General features: G+C 42.5%; 1 protein-coding gene across 1 annotated transcript in view; it reads left to right on the plus strand.

Annotated features, from left to right (window-relative positions):
* Positions 1 to 5192: 5192 nt before the first annotated feature.
* Positions 5193 to 13547, plus strand: part of Garre1 (granule associated Rac and RHOG effector 1) — a 49396-nt gene continuing 41041 nt past the window's right edge. Inside the window, exon 1 of the mRNA XM_021167466.3 lies at positions 5193 to 6202. Coding sequence (XP_021023125.1) covers positions 5708 to 6202 — 495 coding nt within the window. The 5' untranslated portion in view covers positions 5193 to 5707. The remainder of the gene's footprint in view (positions 6203 to 13547) is intronic.

Genomic DNA, 13547 nt, shown 5'->3' on the forward strand with positions numbered 1-13547 from the left:
CAGTAGTTCACATTTAAATAGACCATGGCTCAAACCTTCCTGTTAGGCTGTGATTCTCTCGTGAAGAGCTTTACCATTAGGCTACCTGGGTTGGAGAGAATGCCAAGTAAGCTCTTGTGGTCCTAGAGTGAATCTCCTTGTGCCTGTTCATTGCTGACAGCAGAACTGCTTGCTGCTCTGTGTTCTCTGTTGCCTGAACGAATGAAATGAACTGATAATTGTTTTCTGGCTGAGGCTAAGGATGTAATGGTTAGATCAAGAGGAGCACTTCCCTACCATGGTGAGGTCCTAGATTTGATCCCTAGCAGCATGCACACATGCACACACAAACATACTATATTTACAAGTCATAGCAATCACATTTTAGTCAAACAGGAACGTCTAATGAGTTCATTCAGGAGTTCATTTCTCTTTGCTTAGTGCATTGAAGTAAACATTAGGGTTCGTGAAGTATGTGTTTCCTCCCTTCCTAGGGAGGTAGGTAGGTTTCTGTTTGGTTTAGGCATTAGGTAACTCAACAAAACCTTTGTTGTTTATCAGTAGTGTTTTTCCAGACAAGCAAAGATAATGAGGCCTGCATTCTCTTGTCTTATGTGACATTATTCTGATTTTTATATGTATGGGCTCCTTTAACTCAGTAACAGTAGTTACTCTTATTATCTCTGCTTATAGATGATGACACCTCTGCAAAGAGGATAAAGAACTTACTCAAGGTCACATTACTGGTCAGTGCAGAACCAGGACCTCATCCAGCCGGTCAGACCTGCACGGCCACTCTCTTAGTGACTTCCCTAGAGGGAAGTGTGCTTCCCACCACTTTCCTAGCACTTTGCATTTTCTTCCTGGGGGCCCAAGGTTGCTCTTACACTGGTTCTCCATCTAGTTTCAAGAATGTTTTCTGTTGTTTGAAATAGAACTTGTTGGGTAGTTTGAAGGAATGGATGCCATTGATCTGTATATAAATCTATTAAGAACTTTTGCAAGTTATGTCATGTTGAAAAGGTGCCATTTAACCTATTGAAGTGTAATTTTTCTGATATGCTTAAGAATTGTAAGTAGCATTAGAATTTATGAAGACATTGCTGGATGACTGCACTAACTTGTACAGCCTTTCACAATGAGTATTTATGTCCATACTGTGCAGCTTCCTATATTTTGAATGTTTTACTGGTGACGTTTTTTTTTTTTTTTTTTAAGATTTATTTATTTATTATATGTAAGTACACTGTAGCTGACTTCAGACACTCCAGAAGAGGGCATCAGATCTCATTACGGATGGTTGTGAGCCACCATGTGGTTGCTGGGATTTGAACTCAGGACCTTTGGAAGAGCAGTCCATGCTCTTAACCACTGAGCTATCTCTCCAGCCCCTGGTGACGGTTTTATAAAGAGGATATGAAAGAGAAATATTTTGTTCTGTTTTTGTTTTTGTTTTTGTGTTTTTCGAGACAGGGTTTCTCTGTATAGCCCTGGCTGTCCTGGGACTCACTTTGTAGACCAGGCTGGCCTCGAACTCAGAAATCCGCCTGCCTCTGCCTCCCGAGTGCTGGGATTAAAGGCGTGCGCCACCACGCCCGGCTGGGTACATTTATTTTTTAAAATGAACATCTTTTACTTTATTTTCTATGTATGGCTGTATCTATGCACCACTGTGTTAGTCATGAAACCTGACTACATTTAGCATAATATTCACACATCTTATCACCCACAGACTCAGAATTCATTATGGTTTTTAAATATGTCTGCTAATTTAGAAACATAGTATTTATAAAGTGAAGTTTATGGAGTTTTTTTTTTTTTTTCAGTTCTGGGGATTAAACCTAAGGCCTTGGACCTGTTAGGCAAGAGTTGAGGTAGGGGCTCTTGCTCAATAGTCCAGGTTGGCATTGTCTTCAGGCTATAAGCAGGAGATCGGAACTGTCCAAAAGCAAGAGTACAAAAGTCATGAACTGAATATTAGTCTTCACACAAAATTTATATGTTGAAACTAATTTCCAATATAATGCCATTTAAAGGCAAACACTGGCAGGTAACTAATTAGTCATAAAGATAAAGTCTTCTTGAGTAGGATTACTGCATATCACGTAAATCAGCTGTATATTAGTAAGAGTTTGAGGGAGTTGTTTTTAGTGCTAGTGATTGACTCCAAGGCCTTGGGTGTGATAAACTCATAGTCTACCACTGAATTATACCCCAGCCCAAGTAAGGTGTCATTAGACTGAATTATAAAACAAGATCACATATTGGTTTTTTTTCCTGAAAGTATTTTGACTTAATGCTCTAAGAAGCCCTACTTCTTAGTGTAGGAACAGGGGCTCAGGGCTCAGTGACTGGTGATATTATCTAATGACCATGAGGAGTGAGAGCCACCTCTGTGCTGACTCGCTTCTTCACAGCTTGGAGTTGCCTTAAGATCCTTTGATCCTAATGTATCCTAATGTGGCTCTCTTAGTCTATCTCTAGGATGTGTTTACCCTCTTGGATATATAGTTTCATTTTCATCATTTGTGGACTTCTTAGTCATAAGTCCTTCAAATATTCCTTGTTATAGTCACACTTGTGTGCTTGATAGTGTCCCATAGAGCTCTCAGAGAACCATATAATAGCTTTCTTGTGTTAAGTGTACCTGTTTTTCAACTCCAGAGTCCTGCCCTGTCTAAGGTTCAAGCTGGATTGACACTCACAATGTACCTATACATAGGCTAACCTCAAACCTCTGCATTCTTTCTGCCCCAGCTTCCCAAGTGCTGGGATTACAGGCATAAACCACTTCATGTGTCTCAGGACCAGAATTTGTATCTATTTATTTTTGATTGTTGAGACAGGACTGTCTTTTAGTCCAAGCTGCTCTGACACTTAACCTGGGCTGGTCTCTGACTCATGGAATTCCTCCTGCCTTGGCCTCCAGAGTGCTGTATTTCTTTTCTTTTTTTCTTTTTTTCTTACTTTTGTTGTTGTTGCTTTAAAAATAAATTAAAATTTTTCCATATTTTTTGTCATCATATCCTTTCCTCTCCACCTGTATTTAGTTTTCTTAAAAGTAGTTTCTGAGCCGGGCGTGGTGGCACACGCCTTTAATCCCAGCACTTGGGAGGCAGAGGCAGGTGGATTTCTGAGTTCGAGGCCAGTCTGGTCTACAAAGTGAGTTCCAGGACAGCCAGGGCTATACAGAGAAACCCTGTCTCGAAAAACCAAAAAAAAAAAAAAAAAAAAAAGTAGTTTCTGACTGGAGAGATGACTCAACAGTTAAGAACACTAGCTGCTCTTCCAGAGGATCTGAGTTTGATTCTTAGCACTTCTGTGGCAGCTCATAGCCATTGGTAATTCCAGTTCCAGGGGATCTGATACCCTCTTCTGGCCTTTGCAGACATCAGGCATACTCATAATACCCAGACATATGTGCAGACAAAACACCCATACACATAAATAAAATATATAAATCTTCTTTTTAGAAGAATAAATTCTGCCTGTTATGGTGTCCTATGTACCGTGGGTAAGAGTGCTTGCCTGATTAGGAATCAACATGATAGAAGGAGAGAACAGACTTCTACAGGCTGTCTTTCAAATTCCATATAAATAAGGAAATGTGGAATTTTAGAATTGTATTTGTACATGATACATAGTTTTTTTTGTTATTACCATTAAACAGTTTAACAGCTGATCACATCGTGCTTACATTGCCCTAGATACTCCAAGTCATGTAGAGGTGATTCTCCATTTTGATCATATAGCTCTGATCTGATCTGATACTTGGCTCTTTAATCTAGACTGGCCTCAAAACTGAAGGCAGTCCTCTGAAACAGCCTCCTAAGACCTGGGATTACAGGTGTGCAGCACTTTGCTTGTGTTTTATAGAGCTCATTTAGTTGTACAGGGAGGGGGTGTACACAGGTGGAGTGCAAAATACTATCCCATTTTATGTATGCATCTTCAGAACCCTCAGATTTGGGGACCTCCAGACCCTGAACCCAGTCTCCTGTGGATGCCAGGGAGCACTGAACTCATCCAATCCTCTTGTAGGTTTGTGAGCCTTTGAAGAGGAAACAAAGGAATGCCAGATGTTGAACAGGCCCTGTTCAAAGTGTTGCCACTTAACTAGTTTTAAGTTAGTTAGTTGGTCTGAAGTCAGAGGGGGGGGGGGCTAGGAGGGGGGGGGGGAGAGAGAGAGAGAGAGAGAGAGAGAGAGAGAGAGAGAGAGAGAGAGGGAGGAGAGAGAGAAAGACAGAGAAGATAGGTAGATCTCCCCTATAGTTCAGATTGGCCTGGAACACAATAGGTTAACAGTATGACCTAAAACTTTTTATTTTCCTGCTTCCACCTCCTAAATGTTGTGATTAGAGGTGTGCAGTTGCTGTTGAACCCAGGGATTTATGCATGTTGAGTCACATCTTTAGCCTCCAACCCAAGAAGTGAGCAAGTTAGCTTGCTTGCCTTTGTTTGTTTGCTTGTCTTTCCCCTCCCCTCCCCTCCCCTCCCCTCCCCTCCCCTCCCCTCCCCTCCCCTCCCCTCCCCTCCCCTCCCCTCCCCTCCCCTCCCCTCCCCTCCCCTCCCCTCCCCTCCCCTCCCCTCCCCTCCCCTCCTTCTTTTGTCTTCCTCCTTCTGCTCCTTTTTCTCCTCGCCCTTCTTTTCCCCTAAGACACAATTTCTCTGTGTAACCCTGGCTGTCCTGGAACTCACTTTGTAGCTCAGGCTGGACTTGAACTGAGAGATCTGTCTGCCTCTGCCTCCCAAGTGCTGGGATTAAAGATGTGTGCCACCACTGCCTGGCCCCAAGGAGTTTTCTAACATTCCTCCTCTCGTAGCTGGGTTTCACGGCGTTCTGCTTTCATGAAGCTTATTATGGAGTCTTGATGTGAAGATCACCAAAGTGGAGGATACAACATTTTAGAAGTGTTCAGAATTGCTCTTTGTCCTACAGCCTCCCTGACTTCATCTTTTCTTTCTTTCTTACAGGAAATGACTTAGAGGCCTTATGAATACATCTGTGCTTTCTTGCTTCAGACTTTACAACTGCAGGCCAACCCAGTCTGGAAGCACTTTTTATTAATGTTACAAGGAACCCGCTACCTCAGCAAACAAACGAAAAGAGAAGACACACAATAACAAATGCCATGTTTAAAGAAAACTTGTTCCCAGAAACCTTTACAGGAGATTTGGAAGTTTTTAGCACTGAGAAGCAGCTTTCCAGGTAAATGGATTTGACAGGCAGGCTCTGTCAGAATTCTGCAGAGGTGTGTTCTTCCTTCAGGACTTCTTGTGAAGTAACCCCTTCCGCCTAAATGCTGTTGACCAGCTGGGGTCCTTTTTGGTATATAGAAGATACATTATATTACATTTTAAAAGTTAAGTTATTTTTCTGCCATTGTAAATGTAAGTATCAAAATATTCTTGCAAAGCAATTATAAGCAAACATTTTCCTCAGCAAACATATCTTCATTGAGGGTAGGATGCTGAACAGTTACAGAGCATTTTGGACACTGTTATTTTTTGGTTAGAGTTCCTGCCTACACTGAAAATATTAATTATATAAATCTGTTATTTTTCTCACCTTTATGTTGGATCACATGGTCACCTGCCTCATGGAAATGCCTTTTTTAAAACTTAGATTTGCAGAACTCCACTATTTTTATACCTAGCTACAGTTTTGGAAAAAAAAGGACTCAGAACCCTGACCTGCCAGTGGTCCCCGGGACAGTTCCCCACCCGTATGTATTGCTGCAGTGCCCAGGACAATAAGATGGACTATAAGCGACGCTTCCTGCTTGGCGGGTCCAAGCAGAAGGTGCAGCAGCACCAGCAGTACCCGATGCCTGAGCTGGGCCGAGCACTGAGCGCTCCCCTGGCATCCACCGCCCCCTCTGCCCCGCTGGGCAGTCTGACCGCTGCAGGCAGCTGCCACCATGCCATGCCCCACTCTACTCCCATTGCTGACATCCAGCAGGGCATCTCTAAGTACCTGGATGCCCTCAATGTCTTTTGCCGTGCTAGTACGTTCCTCACAGATCTCTTCAGCACCGTGTTCAGGAACTCACACTACTCAAAGGCCGCCATGCAGCTCAAAGATGTGCAGGAACATGTAATGGAAGCAGCCAGCAGATTGACCTCAGCCATAAAGCCCGAGATTGCCAAGATGCTCATGGAACTCAGTGCTGGGGCTGCAAACTTCACAGATCAGAAGGAATTCAGTCTCCAGGACATTGAGGTAAAGTACTGTCATCATAGGAAAATGGACTGCAAATGTCACTGAGGATACTCAGTTTCTCCAAATTGTGGCAGTAATAGCCTTTGTCCTCCTTCTGTTGATATACTCTTCTCATAAAAAGTTTGGTGCCTCTCAAGTTCTGATGCTTTCATTTTAAGTAAGTTAAATGATTCCCGAGAAGGATGAGAAAGCTCAGTGCTAGAGTCAGTGTTCAGGGTGTGAGATCTCAGGAACAACCCAGCACACACCGAAGAAAAAGTTAAACTGATTGTGTTTGATGTTTGCCCTTAATTTTCTCAAATTGGAAACTAATATCCAAGTAATAATCTATGAAAAGTAGGTAGTGAAGGACTGGAGACACACTACAGTGCCCTTGCCTACACGTATAGTCCTAGCCACAATCCCTAATACTGCACAAACAGAAGTGCTTAGAATTCTAAGTATAATCGTGAATCGTATTTTTCAGTTTTCAGTCTATAGAATCACTGGTTTACAAGAAAGTCCCATGTGTTTATAGAATAAGCTAGTTTTCCAGTTCTAAATTGAAAACTTTTTTCATCCAAATGCATTTGAAGCTTACTCAGTGTATTTCTTGGGGAGTGTAGTAAGAATGAAACACTCTTCTTTAGGACTCTAGATTAGAATCAAGTTTTATTCAGAGTAAAGATGGCTTTTTTGCCCCCCCCCCCCCCCACTTCCTTCATTGAGGAAATAATATTTTTTAAGATTTATTTATTTCCTTGAAAAACCAAAAAAAAAAAAAAAAAAGATTTATTTATTTCAATTTCATGTGTGTGAGTACACTGCAGCTGTCTTCAGACTCACCAGAAGAGAGCATCAGATCCCATTACAGATGGTTGTGAGCCACCATGTGGCTGCTGGGAATTGAGCTCAGGACCTCTGGAAGAACAGCTCTTAACCGCTGAGCCGCCTCTCCAGCCCCTGAGGAGATCCTTTTTTACTATTCTTTTTTATTCAGTGGTAGGGATGGAACCCAGAACTTTATGCTTTCACCACAATGCCATACCACTGGGCTACCATGAGTTTTGGGTGTGGTTTTTTTTTTTTTTTTAAACTTTGATTCTGTTGTATTAGGTTTTTTTGTACATTTATTTTGTGTGTGTATTTTGCCTGCATGTATATCCAGTCTTTAGGGAATTATAGATGGTTATCACTGCCATGTGCTGGGAATCAAACCTGGGTACTCTGGAAGGGCAGGTACAGTTCTTGTTTGTTTTTAGATATGTAGTCATGGCTGACATAGAACTCCATATGTAAACCAGGCTTGTCTTTGAGTGGGGAGGGGGTGGGATTGAGATAGGGTTTCTCTGTGTAGCCCTGGCTGTCCTAGAACTCACTCTGTAGCCCAGGCTGGCCTCGAACTCGTGATCCTCCTGCCTCTGCCTCCTTCAGCAAATCCTACCGTTGTGTGCCGCCGGGCTTGTCTTTAACACACAGGGTACCTCTGCCTTCTGAGTTTTGGGATTAAAGGCTTGTGCTATCACATCCAGCTCCAATTACTGAAAAATATGAAACCATGGAGTTTGGAGAAGTGGCTCAGAGGTTCAATGTGTATACTGTTCTTCCTGAGGACCTGAGTCCAAGTTTGGTTCTCAGCACTCATCTAAGACAGCTCATAACCACCTGTAATGCCAGAATCTGAGGTTTGATCTGTCCTCTGGGCACCAACACACATGTGCACATACCACATATGTTCACACACACATGTGTACACACCGACAAACATGATTTAAAATAAATCTTCAAAAACCAAACTCATTTCATCCAAGGGACTGTGTGTTCAATTCACTGTATTTGATCCAGGAGCCATAGTTTGCTGCTTTTGCTGTTACAAATGTATAATATTAGGGCATTCTTTTTATTTGAATATGAGACAGTTTAGGCGTTTGTGTATCATGCTTGTGGAGACATTACAATCCTCTCTGTATCATCCAAGTTGTGTGTGTTGTTTTGTTTTCAGTGTTAGGTCTTAAACCCAAGTCTGTTCACATGTCAGGCATATACTTTACCACTGAGTTACATACACCATAGGTTCTTTCTATCTTGACTCTCTTTATTCAGGTATATTTGTAATTCTGATCATTTCTATGATTTCATAAAATGGTTCATCATAGTAAAATTATTTTTTAAATTATACCTAAAGGCTGGGAATGTAGCTCAGGGGTGGAGTGCTTTCCTTGCATGTGTGTGCATTGGACCTGGGTAAATAAATAAATCATTAAAAATATGTGTAAATTTCCAAAGATATTGGACAGTGAAATGTAAAACTTAGCTAGATGTGGTAGCACCACCCTACAATCTTCATGGTAAAGAGTCAGAGAAGGATTGTGGGTGTAAGTGTAATCTGGGCTGTATATTTACCTGTTGCAAAATAAAATATAAAAGGCTGGACATGCAGCTGGGTGATAGAACACTTGGCCAGTGTCCATGAGACCTCATCCATACCTCCACAACAAATAGAAATGTAGAGCTTTGTGCTTTTATTCCCCATCCTGTTCTGTTTCCACCCCCAAGATGCCTATGTACCTGATATATGCCATTCCAGACTATGCATGAATATATAGTGGAGCACACACAAATGCACTGCTTTGTTTTTTATTGTTTTTGTTTGTAAGCTTGCTTGAGACAGGTTCTCACTGTGGCTGGCCTGGACTTACTGTGTAGTTGAGGCTGGCCTGGAGCTCAAAGCAATCTATGAGCCCTCATGCCCACCCTTGTCTTTTTTAAGAACTGTTTTCAGCTACAGCGTGCTTGGTTATTTCTTGACAAAGGTGTGATATTTTGCAAGCACGTTGTTACATCTCCCAATCTCCTCACAGGAAGTGCAGATCAGTATTAAGCATTCACTGTTAGGACTGCGACACTAAGATGATGGAGCACTTGTAAGTTTATGTAGGAGCCCATGTGAGAGCAGTTTGTGTGTGTGAGCCTTATATCTTTTTTTTTTTTTTTTTTTGGTTTTTCGAGACAGGGTTTCTCTGTGTAGTCCTGGCAGTCCTGGAACTCACTTTGTAGACCAGACTGGCCTTGAACTCAGAAATCCGCCTGCCTCTGCCTCCCGAGTGCTGGGATTAAAGGCGTGCGCCACCACGCCCGGCTGAGCCTTATATCTTATGTTACCCGTATTACCGTTCTCTTCAAATCTTACCCTGGGATTTGAGAAGACAGCTAGAGCCATGTGGCTTTGTCTTTAATAATGGAGGATAAGAAGTGCCTTTGCTTCCTAGTCAGGGTAGGTAGTTCTATGATACACAGGAGCTTAGTGAATCACTGGGGCATTGTTTATTTGTTTGTTTTTTTGGTTTTGTGTGTGTGTTGTTTTTTGGTTTTGTTTTGAGACAGAATCTACCTCCTGAGTGCTGGAATTTTAGATATGTATTACCATGTGTTCTATTGTCGATTTGGTGGGTGATCTAACAGGGTATATCACTAACACAGGCTATCCTTTCGTCTTCTTGCCTCATCCTCCCAAGTGTTGAGATTGCTAGCATGCACTACCATACTGGGCTGGGAAATGCTTCTGATTGTTGGCAGTTTACAATTTTGACTTGACTTTCTTCATTGAAATTCTGATTAAGGTAGTTGGACTATTACCATGGGTTTTCTACATAAGAGACTAAACAAGCTTTCTGGTTCCAGTGTTAGTCTGGAAACTGCTTGCTGTTGACGGGTTTTGGAATCCGTGGGCCTGTTCTGTGTGGAACAACTGACATAAATTAGTTTCAAAATGTGTCTCATGCAGACCCACAAAAGTAAAACTATACTGAAATTTTATTGCATCCATTTGTGTGTGTATGTGTACATATGCTGACTCATTATGACTCCCACCTGTGGAGCTGAGAGGAGAATACTCTCCTAGAACTTAGGTTGTAGGTTTGGCAGATGCCTTTACCCACTGAGCATCTCGCCAGCGCAGCATTATCCTTTTCCCCTAGAGCGGTATTTGCTGTTTCTAAAATTCCTAGACTACCAGGGTAGTTAGGTTAGTAGGGGTTTCTCCTCTGTGTTAACCAAACTCAGATGCAAAAGCTAATAAGCATTTGGATTTGTTTTCCTTTGATGTTTTGTTGCTTTCTACCTCTTCCCCCTGTTTTATATTCAAAGCCTGAGAGGTTTTAATGTTCATTCTGGGGAGAGGAATCTAAAGCTGGCATTGCATATCTTGACTTACTGTAGTTTGATGTGCTTGGTCCCCAGCAAAATTTATTTCTCATGTGTGAATAGTGGACATGAATTGTAGCTCTAGAAGAGCTGGGCTGGGTTAGTTAGCTCGAGAGTGGGTTGTTACAGAGAGGATGCTTCTCGTGTTCTTCTCTGCTTGCCCTGCTTTCTGCCAGGAGACACAGCAGTAGATTGTGTTTGATGGTACTGTGCTGTTGGCTTTCTAACCTTTACACTTGCCAGCTAGACTTACCTTTCCTAGTCACATAACTGTCACAGCAGCCAAAAGCAGACTATGATGACTCTATTATGGAAGCAGGATTGTGTTTAAAGAAAGCCCTGTAGAAGTATGTAAATGTTCTCACAAAGTGTGATGTGTTGTGCCCCCATTCACTCACGTATGTTCTTAATAGACAAACAGTGGTACCTGGTTCCAAGTGCTGCAGTTGCTACCTGTGTGTGTGTGTGTGTGCGCGCGTGCATGCACGGCCACTCTTGACATTTCCATAGGGTTATCCTTTGTATAGTTTCCAGTGGCTTATCCCTTATCCTGAATGCTGCTATAAGAGTATGAGTTGTGACTGTGATGGTTCCTAGTTGACTAGCACCTGTGACACTCTCATGCCACCCCAGGTAAGCTGTGAGCATGAGGTCAGAAAATCTGAGTTTAGAAAATGGCTCTGCTTTTCAGTGCCCATACAGCTTGAGCCTCAGTTTGCCTGTCTATACAGTAGAACTACCACCCACCTTCTAGTGTTCTAAAGATCGGAAGCAGTTAATACTTGTAAAAAACTGTACCCAGTGAATGGTCTTATTAGTACTACTGTTTCTGACATGGCTTAGCAGGTGCTGGGAGGTCTCTGAAACGTGGAACACCATTCTGTGTGAGAGATATGCCAGCAAGATGTCCTCTAATTGGAACACTTGGTTCTGGGGCAGAACCAGTTGCTTCCCCAGAACACTGCCCTCTCCAGTGTTTACCTGGCTCCCAAGGCAGCATTTTCCTTTCCCTTTTGTGTCTTGTGCTGCTTTTTCTCTTGTCTAAAAGATGTTTGGTGTGGGACTGCTGGAACTTGAACGTTTAGTTTTTGAGGGCATCAGATCCCATTACAGATGGTTGTGAGCCACCATGTATTTCAGGACCTCTGGAAGAGCAGTCAGTGCTCTTAACCACTAGCCATCTCTCCAGTCAAAGGCATCTTTATGTCACAGGTGATCCTTTGTTTTATCCTCCCCAGTGCTGGGATTGCAGGTGAGTGCTACCAGGTTAGACTCCTGAGCAGGACTTTTAATATAAAAACTCAGGAAAATCTGTGTCAGTAATCACTGTTGTTTGCCAAGCACTTAAAAGAATGAGGCATGGAAAAAGAAGTAGAGGGTCAGCTTGTCCATTGAACACACCTGTAAGTAGCCAGGAAGCATTGGATAAGCCCACTGACAGATTTGGCAGGACACATCCCCATAGAGTCTCAAAGCTGTCAGCAAAATTAAAATGTGTATTTAGGAAAAATACGTTTTTCCATACTGAACTTATTAGTTGTCCAAAGCTTTGACATCCCACCTGGACATTTTTTTTAAGAGTGGACTACACTAGACCTCTTGAGTCTTACGAAGTCCACTAGAGGATTGTTTTATTTTATTTACACACATATATATATGCACACACGCACACACATATATATAGTATTAGTTTCAGTGTTCTTAAAAATGCCTAGCTGGGGCTGGAGAGATGGCTCAGAGGTTAAGAGCACTGGCTGCTGTTCCTGAGGTCCTGAGTTCAATTCCCAGAAACCATATGGTGGCTTACATCCATCTGTAATGGGCTCCGTTGCCCTCTCCTGGTGTCTGAAGATAGCTACAGTGTACTCACATATATAAAATAAATAAATCTTTAAAAAAAAAAAAAGAATGCATGGAGGAGGAGCTTCCTCCTGGGATGTCCATGGAGTAGGAAGGTCAGCTGGGTGGTGCATTCTCTCCATCTCTGAACTAGGAGGCTTTCAGCACAGCATCTGGCTCCTGAGTCTTAATTGGTAAATTGAATGGTTGGGATTTAAAAAAAAAAAAAAAAAAAGCCTAGCTGGATGAATTGAGTTGATGTAATATAATACTATTAAATCACATTTGCTTGTGATTTATACAGCAATTCTGCGTGTATTAATTGCATACTTTGTTGATGTCCAATGCTGTGACAGTTACAAGGGATGTGGTAATGAAGTCAGGAATCTCTCTCTGTACCAGAGGATGGCGTGTCCTTAGGAAGAGGGTTGGAAGGAGAGTCACTGAGGTGACATGCGAGTAAAGAGTAGAAGCTGATGAGGGAACAGACCCAAGAGATTGAGGCAGAGGGAATAGCTAGTGCAGAGCCTCTGAAACAGGAGTCAGCCTAGAGTGTTTAAAGGGCAGGCCCTTCCTGTGCTTGAAAGGGAGTGAATAGAAGGGAGAATTTATGGCTAAAATATATAAATTTTTTATACATGCATTGGTGTTTTGTTTGCATGTATGTTTGTGTGAGAGTGTTGGATCACCTGGAAGAGGAGTTACAGACAGTTGTGAGTTAACATGTGGGTGCTGGGAATTGAACCTGGGTTCTTTGGAAGAGCAGCTAGTGCCCTTAACCAATGAGCCATCTCTCTAGCCCCTATTGTATTTTATGTATGTATGTATGTATGTATGTGTGTGTTTGCACATGTGTAGGCCACTGCACACACATTGGAGCTCAGAAGACAACTTGCAGGAGTTGTTTTTCTTCTTCCGTACGAATCCTAGAAACTCAACCCTTATTGTCAGGCTTGGCAGCAATCACCTTTACTTTCTCAGCCAACCCACAGCCCTAAGGAGAGTTAGATAGAAAATGCTGCTTTAGTTTAGAGAGGTCAGAGAGGGGACAGGGTGAGGAGAGTGTCTAAAGGGATTGTGAGAGAGGGTAGCAGGACGGGCTCACCATCCTCATGTAGTGAACGGACGTTGCTTACCCTCATCACCCAGCTGACAGCTGCAGGGTTCTGGTTTCACTTTGGGTCCTCAATGTCTTGAGCGCCAGATCCCTTGGCAGGTGCCACGTATGAAGACAGTCCAGAAACCCAGCATAGCTGCGGGCTCTCAGAATTCATAGGCTTTGAGGGGGCTGTGCATTTTTTTTTACTGGATTCTCAAGTCCCAC

This window comes from Mus caroli, unplaced genomic scaffold, assembly GCF_978045245.1.
Source record: "Mus caroli unplaced genomic scaffold, Mus_caroli_1 scaffold_8, whole genome shotgun sequence".
NCBI classification, from domain to species: domain Eukaryota; kingdom Metazoa; phylum Chordata; class Mammalia; order Rodentia; family Muridae; genus Mus; species Mus caroli.